The 18655-nt window shown below is 41.0% G+C and overlaps 1 protein-coding gene across 6 annotated transcripts; it reads right to left on the bottom strand.

Moving 5' to 3' along the window:
- Positions 1-4199: 4199 nt before the first annotated feature.
- Positions 4200-15247, bottom strand: SAR1A (secretion associated Ras related GTPase 1A). 6 transcript variants are annotated; one of them, XM_073353603.1, is made up of 7 exons: positions 15072-15247; positions 12770-12844; positions 9539-9658; positions 8266-8331; positions 6967-7070; positions 6234-6365; positions 4200-5394 (listed from the first exon to the last, which is right to left on the bottom strand). In XM_073353603.1, the coding sequence occupies exons 2-7, from the start codon at positions 12825-12827 to the stop codon at positions 5278-5280; spliced, it is 597 nt and encodes a 198-aa protein (XP_073209704.1). In that variant the 5' UTR covers positions 12828-12844; positions 15072-15247; the 3' UTR covers positions 4200-5277. The 6 variants fall into 6 exon arrangements, with proteins under 6 accessions (XP_073209704.1, XP_073209705.1, XP_073209702.1 ...); XM_073353604.1 differs by having other exon boundaries at positions 15112-15247; XM_073353601.1 differs by having other exon boundaries at positions 15116-15243.
- Positions 15248-18655: the final 3408 nt, after the last annotated feature.

Here is an 18655-nt window from a genome sequence, read left to right as displayed (position 1 = left end):
CAGGGTTTGGGGAGGGGGGAGGCTGACCGCTTACAACCCCCTGAGGGGTCCTGACCCCTAGTTTGAGAACCCCTGCAATACAGAGCTCTGTTCCTACCTTGAGGTGTGAAACCCACTGAACATACTTCTCTAGCTATTCTTAGCGTACTTCATATAGTATTTCAAGGGCTAAAATTAGAGCTCTAGTCTAAAAATATACCAGACTACAGCATTTTAAAAGGTTTTAAGATGCTTGCTGTTGAGTGTGTATTTAACACAGTCGCATTGTTTACCATTACAAATGCTTCCCTGCACTGGATTTTTGTGTGAGCGCATGCAGCTACACCAGTGTAAGTCTCTGTGTAAACACAGAACCAGTATGACTTGCCTAGCCTTCAAACCAGGTAATCTGCACCTGTGCAAGTAATTTTATACCAATGCAGTGTGTGTAGGCTAGGGGTTTTCACTAGTGAGGTGGATAAAAATTGCATAAACCAGCCCTAAGCACTAATTCCCACTGATTCAGAAGAGCGTGCTTTTTGTTATATTACTGTGGGATTCTCACCCACTGCTACCTCTTCTAAAAGTTAGAATACATGTTACAGAAGTGTTAGTACTGGACACTTGTAGTAGGGACGCCTTTTGTAAGATCTTGAGATGTGAAACTGTTAAAAGTCTCAGCACAGACTAAAGCATATGGTTACTGCTATCTCTAAAGCAAGACCACCTCGACATTTTCAATCCAGTACAGAACATGGAGGCAAAGTTCTTACTACGCTGCCAGTTTTTCCCAGTACAAACACAATCTGCAAGCTTCCTTTTGTATTCACTACTTTGCCAAGCCACCCTTGAGAAGCCACAGTGTAACAGAGCTCTTGCTTAGGCAGGAATCAGCTTGCAACCTGACCTCGATGGGAACAAATCAGACCCAAATCTCTTGAATGTGTCACTAGATAAAATGAAAAACAGAAAATGCAGTTAAAATGCCTTGAGAACAACCTAGTTGTAACATATTACTTGATCAGGACTTAATAAAAAATCTGGAATATTTTAATGTTTCAGTGAGAGAGGAAAAACCTGGAAGAAACCAAGACTGAAAGTTCTAAGGGCAGATAGTAAGTTATAAGGAATGCACAGAGTGCTCTACCCAGAAGATAGACAAAGTGAAGGGAGAGCAGTAAAATAATGAGAACCAGTTCATTTTCCTCCTCTTCACCAATAATTGGCCAGACCATAAATTCTGCCTATAGAAGGCTCAGCTAGATAAATAAAGAGTTTGTTGTTTACAAAAAATACATTCAAATGTATTTACAAATGTATTTACATAAATCTACACACAGTTGAGGGATGTAAACCTCACAAGAATTTGAGTAAGAGGAATAGAAACAGGAGAAAAAGTCAAGAAAACCTCTCTTGCAATTAATCTCAAAGGAAGTGGAAGCCACACTGCCTGGCCCATTTAAAAGTAGATGACCAAATATAAATACTGAACAACCTGTATTAGCAAGATGGAGTAGGAGCAGTAGTAGATATTTTCCATATCTGATTCACTTATTTACCTCGCTTTCATTTTACATTGGTGAAGTCCCACTAAGTCAGGGAATTCTTTTAATAAATATATTTAAGACCAGGAAGCTGGTGAATTTTACTACTCATGAGAGTGACAGACTAATACCAGAGTCATGTACAATACAGATAGGTACTGTATAAGCTACCAACACAGATCTGATATTGCACCACAATTCTCACACGAAGTGTTTCTGATAGTCCAATCATGACCATTTATGCAACTGGTCTGCACTATGTACAATGTACCTTTGAATCACTTCACTGGCCTATGCTTTTTCCAACCCACTCTCTCCCCAATCTTTGTTTTCATTTTGCTTTCTCAGCTTCATTCTTAAGAGGTCCTTTGGTCTCTCACTCATCTTTGTGCATTTTCAAACCATGGCCACACTTCAAGCATCCTTCCAGTGGAGAATGCATCTTCTCCTGCAAGATCTTTACAAAGCCATTATAACTGACCTCCCAATAGCACTGTTCCCAGGCAGGTTTGAACTATTACCTAATTTTCTTGAGTTAAAATGTAAACTCCAACATCCTCATTTGCATTCTGTAAAGTGTTATTTACATCTGACATCCTTTAATGATTTGAGTCTAGATATTCGCATCTTATTTTCTCACCTTTGGACTGGCAAGAACCTTGTGCACTAGGCTTCCCATTCCCTAATGTGACTTTCAGATCTGTTTATCAAAGTTTTCAGTTTTTCCATTCTCCATATTTCCACAAACAGTTTTATAATCCCACATGCAGTCTTCCTCACCATTTATGTAAAGAATGCCAGAACCCATTCATCCAGTCTGGACCTTTTTTTTTTAAATTAAAAAAAACTTTAATAAAATGCTCTGGAAACAGATGAACTTCCTTTGCAAAAATCTGCATGATTTCACTTTTTCCAGGAATAATAAAGTGCTTTGCTAAAACAGACTGAAGAATTATCTAGATACAGTAACACTATCAGTACCCAAATTTCTGAAATATATTAAACTTTACAGCAGTACATTTCCAGGAACAATATTTGTCTACAGGTGCACAGAACAGAGGCGTGTTATTTACTGTTGTTCCCTTTCTCCAGTGGTGGGCACACCACTTTCACAGAAGGCTTAACTATGTTAGGGTACTAACTTTCTAAATAGTTTCTAAACACTAAGAATAGAACTGCCCCACAGTTACAGATAATCAGAGTTGCCAGGTCTTATGCTGATCAGTAGGAGCTAGCCCCAAACCAACCGTTCTTATTCATGAGCCAAGTATAAATTAACCCTAGATTCTAATGGTAACACTGCAGTGTTTTTGACTGAGCAACAAAATCAGCAGTCTTCAGGTGTCAGAGTAGCAGCCGTGTTAGTCTGTATCCGCAAAAAGATCAGGAGGACTTGTAGCACCTTAGAGACTAACATTTATTTGAGCATAAGCTTTCATGAGCAGCTGGTTAGTGGAACCACTGTAGTGAAGGCCAGGTTCATGACAGTGCCTTCACACCAAATTAATGAACACTCTCACCTTGATATTAGTATCTGAACAAAATTGAAAGACACTTCATTCAAACCCTTTTAACAGGTTTGAAGTGATATGCACACCCCATAGAGACCTCATTTCTGTGACTGATTGGTGTACAGCCCAATGGGGACACATCACAGCAAATTAGAAGGTTAATCATCCCATCATCTAAAGGCAGGCAGATAGGTCCTCTATACCCTAGGATGAGTCAGCCTTCTATCAGTTCCCCTCCTCTTCAGCAAATCTGCCATTCCTTGAACCTTTGCCCATAGAAGGCTCAGCTCAACTTAAAACCAAACATTCACTTATTGAAATATAAGGGTTATATGTTTCTATGCCAGCGTCAGAAGAACATATATACCATTTTTGCAGCACAGATAGCCCTTTTCTGGTTTTAAAACTAAATTCATACCTGACACATGGCAGAATCCCATGCTACTGCTGAGTACTCCACAGTGACGTTTACGCAGGAGATTCCAACACTTACCGTAGAAAAATATATGGCTTCCGACACTTCAGTGAATGGTTGATGAAGCTGGCTCAAACTGACAAACTCAGCATAAGTATAAACTGTTTATCTTAATGCTCACTACTACTTCATAGAATATCAGGGTTAGAAGGGACCTCAGGAAGTCATCTAGTACAATCCCCTGCGCAAAGCAGGACCAATCCCCAACTAAATTAACCCAGCCAGGGCTTTGTCAAGCCAGACCTTAAAAACTTGTGGGAAAGGCAATCAGCTGGCAAAAAAAAATTGAGTACTAGTTCAATAATTTATCCCCAAAGTTCCTCTTTCCCTCATTAGGAGTAACAGATGTTGGTATAGGGAATTAAGTGTTAGGCCATCTTAGAGATGAATCTATTCTCCACTTTACAGGAGTATAACACTATCTAGTGTGGGGATTAATCAGAATAATGTCACTGGGACAAGCAGCAACAGGGTTTAAGAGCTAAGATTTGTTTTACTTCCCATTCATATATAATTTTTCCATGACCTATTGGGTGTATGCAAGAGGTTGTGGAAGGCAAATACGCACAAGCTGTTCTCAGGCATTACATTGCATAGTGTCACAATAAGATTCTTCACTTTCCCCTAATAATGAAGGGTACCTTCCAGTTATGAAAGCTTGAATAAGTTTCAACTAAGTATCACCACCCCTTGTGGAGGAAGATATGTCTTTATTTTATTTAACTGAAAAGGAGGAGCTCTAGACAGTAATGAAACTTCAGACAAAGTCTGTTAAGTAAAAAAAGAAGCTGGTGCAGTCTACATGAACAACCTTATCAGATGCAAATGCTGAACACTCATGCTACAACAACAAAATAATGTCATGATTTTTACTGTTATAATACAGTGGAACCCTGAAACAAAGAACATCCTACATTCTAGAGTGAGAACCCAATAAACCTAATCCACTACAGCAGAAAGACTGCTGATGGTAAACTGAACAAGACAGCTACACTGTCCCTTTCATAGCATCACCACTTTAGGAGGCTGAGGCTGGAAACTGCATTCAAACACCTAAGCATGAGGCAGCCACAGAACAGATGTGCTTGTGTGCGTCCTTTTTTCAACTAAAATCCCTGTAAGTTAAAGAAGCTTCATTGCACAAGTCAGTCCCAACAGCACCCTCTTCATGATCACCCAATGTGACACAGCACAACCATCCTATAGAACATTTAAGCCCAAATCTATGTTTATTTAGGATTTTAATATCATGATACTTGGTTCATTAATTTGGGAAATATCTAAATACCATTAAATAGATTAAAAAAACCCTAATAGACTCTGGACCAAACAAGAGAAATGTTAAACCAAAAAAGTTAGAAGGGACACTGCTTACATTAACACTTTTTTTAAAAAATATAATTGCTTTCTTTAAGTCAATTAGCCACAGTGGTGAGACGTATTCTCTTTTTCAGGTGTTGCAGTACAGCGTGCAGAGTTTTGAATTCCAGATCACACCAGCCCCATTGTAACTGAAAGCCATGGGTTCTGTGGGAAACAATGGCAACTGAAAGGGACAACTTGCACCAGTGTGCAGAATTGAGTTATCTCCCAGCCATGTGGAAAAGAGTTGTGTCACCACTGTGCAACAGGATAGTTGAAAACCAGGAGTCTCTTGGTCAACGCCAATATGTGGCAGGAGAGCCTTCCACATTCTAATAGAAAAGTCCATAAGGAAGCTATGAACAGGATCAGTCCAGAGGAGTAAAACTCTATGTCTGTCCAAACATCAGTCAATGTACTGTGATAGCCAACGAAAGCCTTCGCCATAGCCTTGTCTCTTCAACACACTGCACATGAACACTTCCATAGGGCGTGTGTTCAGGTCCTTCAGTGGCACATTTCCCTGGAGAATCAACAAAATAGGAAGAAGTTAGAATTGCAACAAGCATTGAATATGGAGGAGCAGTTTCTTTATCCTTACAAAATGGTAATCCAGGAGTCAAATGCTGGGCTAGCAAGATTTTCCTACTGAAGTTTCAGTCTTACAGAGATCTCTTTAGTTTTATTTTATAGTCTTCTTTATATAGCCTTTTAAACTTAGTTGTCCTTAACTGCACCTCAACAGCTGCTCCTACAGACCCAACAGCCAGACTACAGTGAACAAGAGACTTAGATAGGCAGTTGAGCAATAGAACATTGGAAGCAGACAACGCCAAGTCTGTTTTTAAGTGAGAACATCTGGGCAACTATTTTGATATAGCAGTTGTACAACTTAATGAATTTTAAAATTGAAATATAAGATGCATAGCATGCGAAAGCTCTATGGTGCACTGAAAGTGTATTCTTGCATTTTCCACTATATATTTTAGTATTTGTTTAATCATCTTTTTAACACGGCTGTGAAAGAAAGCACAGTCATTTCTAGACAAGCAAAAGAGCAAGGATGCCTAAGACAGGGGTGGAAGAGTTAGGTGAACATTACAGAAAGCTTCCAAACAAACTACTGCAATCTCTTTCAGAAATACCATGCCTGTACCAAGTCTTAAATATCCAGACAGTTCCCATTAACACTCCAGTATTTTTAATATTTTTCAAATAATGTTTGGACAGAATGACCTGGTTAACAAATCCTGATGTGCATTCTTGGTAACATGTAAAAACATTTATAAAAAATATTTCATTCTTAATTCAGTTCCCTATGACTTTATTAATAGCCAAAGGCTCAAACTCTTTTCTTCTTACCTTTCCTGTGGTCTGTCCATAAAGCCCAAAAATCTCCCGCAGTTTCTCCTCACTGATGGCCTCTGGTCTGTCAATTTTGTTACCCAAGATAAGGATTGGCACATTGGATATTGTTTCATCTGTCATTAGTGCCTACCAGCAAAACATAAGTGTTAACATGATGCCCTATAAAAATTCATTATCTGTAGTAACCTTTTATTTCTTTGCTTCAAATCAGAACTGGCAACAATTTAAAACAATCTTTTGATGTTATGGCACTTTGAAGAGGAAAAAATTCCTCGGAAGTGAGTATAAATCTCATAACAAGAGTTTATTGAGGACAGCCATTGTGTAAAGTACACTGACAATTTAAAATGATCGGAAGACTTTTAAAATACAAATTAAGCCTATGAGAGCATGCAAACTTTCAGCCAATTTTTAAATTGGTATTAGTATATGTAGTAAAAGTGTAAGTTCTTCCTGTGGCTCTACAATAGTTAAAATGGCCTTATTAGTTTAATTCTCCATCTCAAACGTTGCTTTTTTTTTTTAGGTTGCTTTTTTTTTTTAAATGCAAAGGGCTTTAACCAAGTCAACTTTTTTTGAAGGGAGGAAGGGAAGGGAAGAAGATTATAATGCTTGGAAGATTATTCCAAGATATTATTGTATCCTCCACTTGAAGGGGTAGAAAATTTGCATTTGTAAAGCCAGGACATAGCTCCTACATGGAAAAAACTGCAGATTGGAAACATACATTAAGCTCAACTTTAGACTCCATGAGACGTGAATGATCAGCACAATCCACCAGAAAGACAATCCCATTAATTGCTGGCAGGTAATTCTTCCAAACCCGGCGAGCTAGAATAGAAAAAAACAAACATCCCTGTGAAAACCCTGCTTTGAGGGGACAGCATGCCCACATTCAGGAAAAGTAGTAAGAATGATTTGTTTAAAAGTTTAAATACTTCAGATGAGCAGTTGGATTGAAGCCAGTGACTGGTATTAACTGTCAGTTCTACCTGGTTTACCAGCAAAAGTAACCAGACCTTTTTGCAGGCTTCTCACACTATTTTTGAACTTCTCTGTTGAAGAGCCACTTGAGTGCAACAGTAGGGTAACTCATTTTTGTAGTATTCAAAAGCTAAAAATTTGTTCTGCTCAGGTTCTTATACCAAGCCCATCACCATGGTATCATATTAGCCTTAGAGGACTGCTTAGACCATGGGATAAAGGTGACATGCAAGAAGAAAAATGGGTTTGTGACCTTTGTTTCTTTGAGGTCTAAGATGTCTGAAACGTTTTTCTAAACATTAGAAGTCCAGGGCTCACTTGACCTGGAGAATTAGTAAAATGGTGACCTACCCCAGAGTTGAGACACAAAGTTGAGAAACCAAGGGGGAAGGGATTTTTGTCAGGGTATTTAAAAATAAACAATACTAGAAGCCTATTTGATTTCAATTACTAATGATCATTTTGGAGAAGAGAAGTCTTAAGAATTCAGCATCCCATCCCCTTCAATTAAGATATAAGTGCTCATGATACAGATAAGTTTCACAGAAGAGCCTTCACAAAAGACAAGGAAATCCAGATTTGACATTCCTGATATTTCTAAGGCAAAACAATCAGAAAGCTTTCAGTATAACCTCTAACATTCTAAAAAAGCAAAGAAAGGTCAACTTTATTTAGAGAGTCACTTGCAAACCACCTTTAGGAACCTTCATTGTGGTTCTATGCATATGTAAGCCTTCTACGGTGAGGGAGAGATTTAAGACAGAAGCGTACTGAAAGGAAGAATTTGTACACACTGTCAAGCAGATGAACCAAGATTTATCTGCTACCGTAAATGAAATATAAGTTAATCAGAATGATTAACTTTACATATAAATAAATATTACCTAATTCTAAATGTTAAAATAAAAGAGCCCATAGTTAGTGGTCTCCCATATATTTTGCTTAAGGCGGTTAAAGTTTAGTATAATTATTAGTGTCAGCATGAACTGTAACACTTAATATTCTTTTCTGTTCCCCAATTCTGAAAAAAGTCTATTCTTACCTTGCTCGTGTCCACCAAGATCAAAAGTTGTGAAAGTCATTCCAGCAATAGTCAGCTCTTCCGATGCTAAAAAAGGAGGAATAAAGTCTTGAGTTAGCTGAATTGCAGCCATTATCACATCCACCATATTTACTGCACCTATTAACACCACTGTAAGATAAATATAAAAATCGAAGAATTAGAGTTAGGTTAAGTTTAAGGAAATATACATGTGTTGTAAAGAAAGGACCTGACTAGCAAGTAGAAGGAAGGCCTTGAAAATAATGAGTTATATAAGGCCAAAAGGAATGAAGTAGGGAAGATTTCTGGTTCAAAGAATAACTAATGAAACAAGAAGTTCCTAAAAAGAAGGCCTCTGATAGGGATGACTGCAGGTGGTTTTCAATGAGACAAGACGAACCTGTCTTAAAAAGAGTCAACATGGACCTTCCCACCCCATGTACCAGTGTTACCTCTATGTGAGCCTAGGTGAAATGAAAAAGTTGTTTGTTAGCAGGATGGAGGGGAAAAGATAAGGAGGAAAGACCTCAGGAAGAAGGATGTTGTAAATCTTATTTGGATTAAAATTAAAAATGAGGGTGAACTGTCTCAAACTAGTTGTTAGCTAAAGTGGTAATTGGCTATGACACCATTTGTTTGCTGAAGAGTATAAAAAGTTATGAATTTGAGGTTCTGTGTCAGACCCCACCTGATCATGCTGGAGCACAGCAGGATGAGACAGTTTTCCCCTAGGTTTTACCTATTTGTAAGTATATTGCTCAGTATACTTAAATATATATATATATTTTTTTTAACTGTTTGGGTGTAGTGATTAAAAGCCTAAAAATAAGCAGACATGTTTAGAGCAACTGTATTAAATACCATTTGGCCTTTGGACTTAAAGAGTTTATGGTTAAACAGATGTTTGGTCATTTCCTATATTAATATTAATAATTTCAAATAATAATTCCAACCACCATACACAGAATGGTATGAGGGATCTATTTCATAAAGGATAAAGCCACTGTGGATACAAATCATTCACTTTATATAGTTTTACTGATGTTTCATTACAAAACTTACTCAAGTTAAATTTAATTTCACCTCAAGAGACAGACACCACACAAAAATCCTCACGGTCAGTTTTAAAAAATTAAGTCAATCTCTAAAGATGAAAACTATTATTAAGGCATTTTTCATCATTACAGCTCAATATCTAGTTGCATGAATGATTTTGATGAGGAAAATCCCATGAACAATGGACTCAGTAAAATCAGATCGCTGGGTAACTTACTTGGATGTAGCGTTGGGACATGTTGACCCAATCTGTCATCTTTGAGCATGTGCAAAAGAGTGGTTTTACCTGCATTGTCCAAGCCCAAAAACACCAGTTTTCCAGATTTCTTGTACAATCCTGGAAGTGAAAAGAAAATTCAACAGGTTTACATTTGCTCTCATGCAGAAATATGATCTAATACAGATATTAAATACTGCAGTGGTATCACATAATCCACACCTTCCAAAACCAACAGTGTAAAACAGTACCCACAAACCCGCAGCACAGGGAACACAACACTGGGAAATGAACCTATGGTTTTGGGAGGGTAGAGCAAAGTATTAATTATGAGACTGGACAGTATTTTCTAAACTAGTTTTGGCTCCACCTAACAAAAACTCATTTCTGTAAGGACCTTCAAGCTTTTCTTGAAAGCCATTTTCATATCTATGGAATACATGAAAAACTGAAGAGAACAAAGCTACACCAAGTCTATGTATAACTAGGTCCTGTTATAAAATAGATCAGAAGAAACCAATCCTTAGATGTAATGGGTTAAAAATTAATCTGCCATTGAAGACATTTAAAAGTGGAATTAAGATTTTACTCACAAGAAGGTAAAACTAAATGGTCTCATCTAGGGCAAGAAGAGCAGAATATGAAACAGAATGAAGTAATGAGAATGCTATTTAGATTGCGTAAACATAAACAGAGCTTGAAAAATCGATTTCTAAGTGCAGATCTTTCCTGGACAAGTGTCATTTTCTGCAGCATCTGAGCTTTTATTTTTAAAAGTTTTCTGGAACTTGTTTGTGAAGGTAGCCTTCCAAATGTGAACAGATGCAATAAGACCTTTTCAAATCTGCACTGATCCAGAATTGCCACCAGTGTTAGAGAAGAAAAGGGGGATGCGACTGTCAACGATAGGGGTGGTCAGAAAGCCCTGGTTGCCATCATTAGGAATAGGGAGCCCCCAGGAGTATTCACCCATCCCCATCCCCACTGAAGGGGGCTTCCCTGCAGCCATCTAGCAGAGGTCTCTACACAGAGGTGGGACCTCACTGATACTGCCATGCCACCTCAATGAAAGTCTCTGTGCATGGGCACACTTGCCAATCCAGCAAATTGCTGGAGTGGAGACATAAGAAAGGCCACTCTCACAGAATCCTCCGCACCCGCAATGAAACAGCCATCTTCTAGAATGGTAGACAAAGGGCCCGCCACTACACTGCTCCCTGGTTTGGAGCCAGCTGAGGTCAGGGTCAGAGGGTGATTCTGTCTGTAGTGAGCTATCCTCCCACTTCAACAAAGCACCTGGCACAGGGCCACCATAAACTGATTTATCCAAACGGTTGTGCATTATTAATTTATTGGAGAAGGTAGCAATAACATTGTTCTATCTGGACCCAATCAGCATCAATTTGGGGTGTACTGGGTCTAGTGTGTAGATATAGAGTTGAGCTCAGTTCAACTAGCAATAGTCATGTCGTGGGCCCCAGTATTTGGTGGGAGAATCCAATTAACAGGACACTGGACAGAAGAATACATGGATTGGGTTGCTGGAGTATGCTGGCCTGGCAATTCGAAGACTTAGTCCCTGGGCCAGCAGGTACTGGATACATTTTCCAAGCCTCGTTAATAAGAGTTAAGTAGCTAAATAATAGGAAATAGAAAAGATACAGTTCAAGGGAAAGCATGAAAATCAATTGAAAAGACTGGAAATAAATTTGAAAACAATTGCGGAGATGTGCTCAGAGTAGTTATCAATGGTTCAATATCAAACTAGGAGGATGTACCTTGGGGGTATCGCAGAGGTCGGTCTGGTACTAGTCAACATTTTTATTAATGACTTACATAATGGGGCAGAGAATATGTTTATAACATTTATGGATAATAGCAAACTGGGAGGGGTTGCAAGCACTTTGGAGGAGAGGATAAGAATTCAAAAGGACCTTGATAAATTGGAAAATTGATCTGAAATCCACAAAATGAAATTCAATAAAGAGAAGTGCAAAGTACCACACTTAGGAAGGACAAATCAAATACACAATACAAAATGGGGAATAACTGGCTTGGTGATAGTAGTGCACAGGAGGATTTTAGTGGCTCACAAATTGAATGTGAGCGAACAATGTGATGAAATTGCAAAAAAGGCTAATATTCTGAGGTGTGTATAACAGAAGTGTCATACGTCTTACACACAACAAGGTAATTGTCCCACTCCGCCACACCAGTGAAGACTTTACTGGAGTATTATTTCTAGTTTTGGGCACCACACTTTAAGAAAGATGTGGACAAATGGGAGAGAGTCCACAAAAATGAGAAGATAGGACAGAGAAGAGCAACCAAAATGATAAAATGTTTTGAAATACTGACCTGCGAGGATAAAAAAAACTGCGTATGTTGAGAAAAGAAGACTGAGGGGGGTGGACCTGATAACAGCCTTCCAATACATTAAGGGTTATTATACAGAGGAAAGTGATCAATTATTCTACATGTCCACTGAAGGTAAGACAAGTAGTAATCAGCTTAGTCTGCAACAAGGAAGATTTAGGTTAGATATTAGGAAAAATTTTCTAATACTTAGGCAATGGAATAGGCTGCCATGGGAGTTTGTGGAATTTCCGTCACTGGAAGTTTTTAAGACCAGGTGAAACAAATGCCTCTCAGGGATGGTCTAGGTATTGTTGGTCCTGCCCCAGCACAGGAGGCTGGATCAGATGAACTTTCAAGTTCCCTTCAAGCCCTACATTTCTATGATTCTATGTCTAACTTGTAAACCAGAAGGACTGGAGTTATACATGGGTTCTCTTTCAAAGTAAGCCACAGATTTCCCTGAAACACTATGGGCAGGTCACCTAACCTCTGTACCTACAATTTTGTCCATAAAACTCAGACAATCAGGAGGACTAGGTAATTGTCTCAAAAGTATCATGGAAGGGGAGAGTATCTTCATTATAAACTGCATCTGATTACTGCACAGCAGTACAGTACGAGGTAGAGCTCACCAAATAAAGGGGAAGGAATGTTTTAATATGTTATAGGACTTACATTTTTTTAAAATTCAACTGTGGACCAAGCTACTCTTACTACTTAGGTACTTCGTAAATGAAGGTACAAATGAACTAATCCTACCACCATCATCTCACCAGTACTGTTTGCATTTGCACTGGTTTAATCAGAATGATTTAAAATCTATTTAGTTAAATAAACTTATGTTTGATGGTGAATACACACTTGAAATATTACCTAAAAATTGCAGCACGCTGCTGAAGCCATTGTAAATCCATTCAAAAATGAAAGACATTGTTGAAGATTTGTTGCCTGCAAGAAAATAAACATGAGACATTTATGGGTAAAAACCTTAATCCCTATACGCCAGCAAAATTCAGTTGGTAGTAGGGATAGGCATTTGACAGGTCCAAAAATAAGTGGTCAATTGACTGGTCATATAACGTTAAGAATGATCAAATATTTTAAAGCATTAATTTATCAGAACCATAACAGCAGCAAAAAAGTGTGGCACCTTAGAGACTAACCAATTTATTTGAGCATGAGCTTTCGTGAGCTACAGCTCACTTCATCAGATGCATACCGATGCATTCCACGGTATGCATCCGATGAAGTGAGCTGTAGCTCACGAAAGCTCATGCTCAAATAAATTGGTTAGTCTCTAAGGTGCCACAAGTACTCCTTTTCTTTTTACAACAAACAAGTTACTTAACTGAGTTATTTTATCTCAGAAAAATGTGAAAATCAAGTTCTTAAAAAAAAAAGAATGACATCATGATGCAATCAGAAAGCTAGACTGCCTCCTACATCAGGGTATTCTTGCTATGATTTGACTGGTCATTTGACTGATCTATTGACACTATTTGACTGGCTAAGCCTAGTTGAAAGTATACTTGCCTCTGCACCAGAAGGCTGAATTCAAATTTGTTACCCAAATATTACTGGAGTTGAAAGAGGGTGTCTGATCCCTAGTCCCTATTTTGAGTGGATGTTAAAGATCTCTGGAAATTTTCAAACAGCATTTCAAAAAACCTCATTTTAGGTCAACATGTCCTCTTCCACAAACAGGTTCTAAGACTGCATGCATTACCAAATGCTTGCATGCAAGCAGCTATATGTAACAGTGGAGTTGGTGTACTAACAATACTGAAGTAATCGGTCTGTGGGCATTTTAGGATGCACCATTGCATGAAACATCCCACTAACTTCTACATTAACAATAACTGCTCACTTCTAGCTGCTTCCTGAATTACCCTTATGTATCTGCTGCTCTTTTAACTATCATGCTCATTACCACACTTTCTCTGGTGCAGTTATAAACTGCCAGGTTTCAGAGTAACAGCCGTGTTAGTCTGCATTCGAAAAAAGAAAAGGAGTACTTGTGGCACCTTAGAGACTAACAAATTTATCTGAGCATAAGCTTTTGTGAGCCAAGTGAGCTGTAGCTCACAAAAGCTTATGCTCAAATAAATTTGTTAGTCTCTAAGGTGCCATAAGTACTTCTTTTCTTTTTATAAACTGCATGTCTCTGTTTTGGTCATACACAATGTAAATTGTACCAATCTTTGTAAAACTATGTGTTGGTTGACTCTGGAATACATAGAGAGTTCACCCTCTCATTTCAGTAGTAGTCAGAATGAAAATGAAAGGCAAGTCAAATCCTCAGTCAAGGTTTTCCTTCTCAAAAGCTACAGTGCAACTGAATAAAAACAAAGCCTAGCAAAAGAACAAGTATTACAAGGGGAATTGCAGGTTTAATGGCTGCAACAAGCCACAACTAATGCTTTCAACTTGTCTTGTTTACTCCTATGTCATTATGCCTTTTGTGCTTGTAAGTCTGCAGTGATTTTTTAAGTACAAGTCAAATGAGGAACTTTTTAAAGAAACCTACTGCTGCCATAAGTACGATTGTGGCTAAAGGTTCATTTACAGTGACCAAAAAAAAAGTAATTGCAGAAGGAGGAAGAGATCCTCGTGCAAATAAATTTAACGTACTAAACAGGTGCCCGGGGAGGATGTTGAAATCCTGCGTGAGGATACGGTAATTAGGCCGGGGTGAGGTGTCTGCCACAGGGGCCAAGTTCCCACAAGGCACCTGGCCATGTACTCACCCGCGTCCTGACAATCGGGTCGCCCTACTTAAGTGCCTGGGGCTGAAGCCGGGGCTCAAAGGCCCCCATGCTCTGGACTGACTATCTCGGTCCGCCCCCGGCGTGTGGCAGCCCCCGGGAGCGGAAACCCCGCTGCCCTAGACCCACAGGCCCAGGCTAGAGCGAGGAGGGCCCGCAGCGCACGGAGAAGGGAGCCAGACCCCCGCCCCCCACGGCAGAGCAGCTCCCTCACCCGCGCTGGGCCCCCTCTGCGCGCGTAGCGGCTCCCACCCAAACCGACTGCGTGTCACTCCACTCCGCTCCCCCCCCGCCCGCCCGCCCGCCCGGCCCGACCGCGGCCCAGCGCCCCCTGCCCGGACCCCTGGCGCCGCGCCGCCCATCACCTCCCCCCGCCGCCGCCGCTCGCGGCTCCTCTCCCTGCGGCTGACCCGGGCTGCGGACCCTCGACAGGCGTCAGCGCCCACTCACTTACTCGGCAGCCGCCAGCTACACGCCGGAAATACGTAGCACCTCTTCGGCCGGCTGCTTCCGGGGGATGGGTCCGCCGCGCTGGCTAGCGCGCGCTGCGTGCGGCCGCGGCGTGGTGACGTGTCACGGTTCGTGTGTCGCCCCCTGCCGCTTGGAGCTGTCCCTCTGGGTTTGCGTTGTAGGCTGTCAGTTCCGCAACGCCGGGCAGCTCTGGCTGCATGCAGGCGCGCGAAGGGCGCAGGCGCGCAGCGGAGATGCACGGGCGCTGTCCTGGCACCAGACGGTTCACGTCACAGAGCGTGTAGCCGGGGCCAATCAGGCGTCCGCTCTGTGCCTCAGCTGTAGGGGCGGGGGCCGCGCTCCCTTTGGCCCCGGCCGGGCAGAGCTTGCCTGTGGCCAGCGCGCCCCCAGGGCGTGGCGAGGAGACGTGCGCTAAGGGGCGAGGCGCTCGGGCCCTGCCTGCCGTCTCCACGGAGCAGCGCGCGGGGCCGGCAGTCGGAGGTGGGTCAGGTGCCCGCTGGGCCGGGCTGGGCTTTCCCCGCCGTGGCTGACAGGGGGCGGCGTCACCCCGGCCGCTTCGCGAACGCGCACCTGGGAACCTCACGGAGCGGGGCGCCACGCGAGGGGCCCTGCAGGCCCCACGAGTCCCTCCCCCCCCCGGCCACTACGTAGCGTGTATGGGCAGCCTGGGCTCTGGCGGGGGAAGCATGGAGGTGGTGAAAGGACCAGAATAGTGGGGGACCTGTGAAGCGGCCCTAAGGTGCTCAGCACCCTCTTCGCCCTCCCCCCCGTTAGTGGCATCTGACCCTGCCTCCAGTCGAAACGGCTGCTCCTCCATAGAGCCCACTGTCCACTCTTTGACCCCTCTTTAGAGACTCATTCCCTCCTGCTTCATTCGAGGTAGGGGTGCTCCTGGATGCAGGAGAAGCCCTAGCACGTCTCTGCTTTCTCCCTTGAACGCACCTCCCTCTGATGAACTACAGGAGGTTTGGCTGATAGAGCAGGGAGGTAAATGGTAATACGCCGCTTTCTGCCCTCTTAGAATCACAGATTAGGGTTGGAAGAGACCTAAGGAGGTAATCTAGTCCAACCCCCTGGTCAAAGCAGGACTAACCCCAACTAAATCGTTCAAGTTTTGGCTTTGTCAAGCCTTACAAACCTCTAAGGATGGAGATTCCACCACCTCCCTAGGTAATCCATTCCAGTACTTCACCACCCTCCTAGCGAAATAGTGTTTCCTATTATCCAACCTAGACCTCCCCCCCACTGCAACTTGAGACCATTGCTTTGTCATCTGCTGCCACTGAGAATAGCTGAGCTTCATTCTCTTTGGCACCCCCCTTCAGGTAGTTGAAGGCTGCTATCAAATCCCCCCTCACTCTTCTCTTCTGCAGACTAAATAATCCCAGTTCCCTCAGCCTTTCCTCATAAGTCATGTGCCCCAGCCCCCTAATCATTTTTGTTACCCTCTGCTGGACTCTCTCCAATTTGTCTACATCCTTCTGTAGTGGGGGGACCAAAACTGGACACAATACTCCGGGTGTGGCCTCACCAGTGCTGAGTAGAAGGGAATAATCACTTCCCTCGATCTGCTAGCAGTGCTCCTACTAATATAGCCCAATATGCCATTGGCCTTCTTGGCAACAAGGGCACACTGCTGACTCAGCTTCTCATCCACTGTAATCTCAGGATCCCTCCCCCGGCCACCTGTTTTCTAAGCTATGCACATATATAAATGGAAATTGAGCTCTTGAGGGATTCATTCATGATAACATTAGTTCAGTTTTTTAAGTGAGTTAGCTGTAACTTTGTATCATGTAATTTCACTAGAATGTGCTTTCTGTGCACATTCTGGTGAACAAAGTGTTTTGGGAGGAATGTGTCACAGCACATATTACCAACTACATAGTAAAATTTGATTTTTAATTCACAAGAATATATTCACCCTGAAAGCCAGATTCTAAGGAGTCATGTTCATTCAATCAGGTAACAAACATACTGTGCACAAGTAACTGGTTGCAATGTAACAGATGGTGATAATGGAAGATGGAATAGAATCTGCAGGTTACTCACTACAGCATTTGCTCTGCAAGGCTATTAGAAGTAAGAGTTTGGAAATCGTACACATTACTTAAATTAGCTTTTTTTTGAAGACACCTTAGTGAGAAACAGCCATAAATAAGTGCTTTAAAGAACAATAGTCAAAGAGCAGAAGCGCTATTGTTTTGGGAACGTAAAGACTTCTGCTTGTCCTGTGGACATTTTGAAAATTCAAAGCTGCAGTTAGGGAAATCCTTCACAGATGGCACTCTTATTTATGACTGTTTAAATCTCTTTGGACTCAGACTGTATCCATCCATTAGCTTTTTATTGTGTTAACTGGTAAAAAGCACAGTTGTCCAAAGACAGTATTTGTTCATTCAGCACATAATGGATTTACCTTAGCAAGTGTATCTTTATAGTTCTGCAAAATTAAAAATATTTTCTCTATTTGCAAATGGGAAACTGAGGGACAGAGCAGGCATGACCTTGGCCAAGGTCAAAGGGGGAATCAAGTAGAGCAAGGAATTGAATCCAGATTTCTGAAGTTGTAGTCCAGTGCCTTAACTGTAATACTTCATGTTTGTCACCCTTTACATGCTACCCATGGACCATGAGAGCTGGTGCTGTTCTCAACAGAAGTCCCTGGAAAGGGAGACTCACTCTCCTTGGGTTTAAAATCTGAAACACCCTCTTGTGGAGTTGGAGGAAGTGTGTGCTCAAACTCCCTCAGAACAGTGCTTATAGTAGTGCTTGGAGCAAAAGCAATTGTCAGCAAAACCATCTATACAGCAAGTTTATAAAGGAGGGTGGACTGATTTAAATCAAAATATTTAAATCAGATTAAGTGATTTAAAGGTGTTAATTTTTGCATTACACTTTTTTTTTTTAAAAGAATGGTAACCATTAAAATGTATTGAATTTACAAGTAAATCTAGTCTTTACACTAAATTTGCTACTTCGTTTTGCTAACCTGGAGAATACAGTATATCTATTCATGTATTAAGCAGTTACATAGCTTAAAATTTATTCAGATTCTTAATTTTTATTTTAGAAAAAGATTGATTCATTTTTACTGTAAGATTTGTGTCAAACTTTATTTGGATGAAAACTCAAATTCAATTAAATGCATAAAACAGCATTTTAAAACTGTTTATTAGTTACAATGCTTAAAATGTGCTGATACATAAGAAAGTAATCAAAATAGGCTTTGCATTTAAAACTAATTGATTTATTAAAAACAAAGGAAATATTTATAGTTAGTGAATTGAACTGATTGTTTCTGGTCACCGTGTCCCTCAAGATTTTAGAACTAGTAAATCTTATCCTCACTAGTTTTTATTCAGAGACAGGAATAGGAAAACAAGGTTTCCTGCACTTTCAACTCCCCCTTCAAAGTTAAGGAGGCAATAAACTAGTCATTGAGCTGACCTAGTTGAATAAACTAAAGAGAAAATCTCTCTGCAGCTGCAGAAACTACTGCCATCAAACATTGGTTTAGCAC

Source organism: Lepidochelys kempii, chromosome 7 (genome assembly GCF_965140265.1).
Source record: "Lepidochelys kempii isolate rLepKem1 chromosome 7, rLepKem1.hap2, whole genome shotgun sequence".
NCBI classification, from domain to species: domain Eukaryota; kingdom Metazoa; phylum Chordata; order Testudines; family Cheloniidae; genus Lepidochelys; species Lepidochelys kempii.
This window is presented reverse-complemented; position numbering and strand designations above follow the sequence as displayed.

Coding starts and splice junctions, on each gene's coding strand:
- SAR1A (XM_073353603.1), bottom strand. CDS start 12,827: ATGTCTTTCATTTTTGAATGGATTTACAATGGCTTCAGCAGCGTGCTG. Junction 9,659..12,769: donor CAGCGTGCTGCAATTTTTAG/GTAATATTTCAA, acceptor TTTCACTTCCAG/GATTGTACAAGAAATCTGGA. Junction 7,071..8,265: donor TCTTGGTGGACACGAGCAAG/GTAAGAATAGAC, acceptor TTTCTATTCTAG/CTCGCCGGGTTTGGAAGAAT.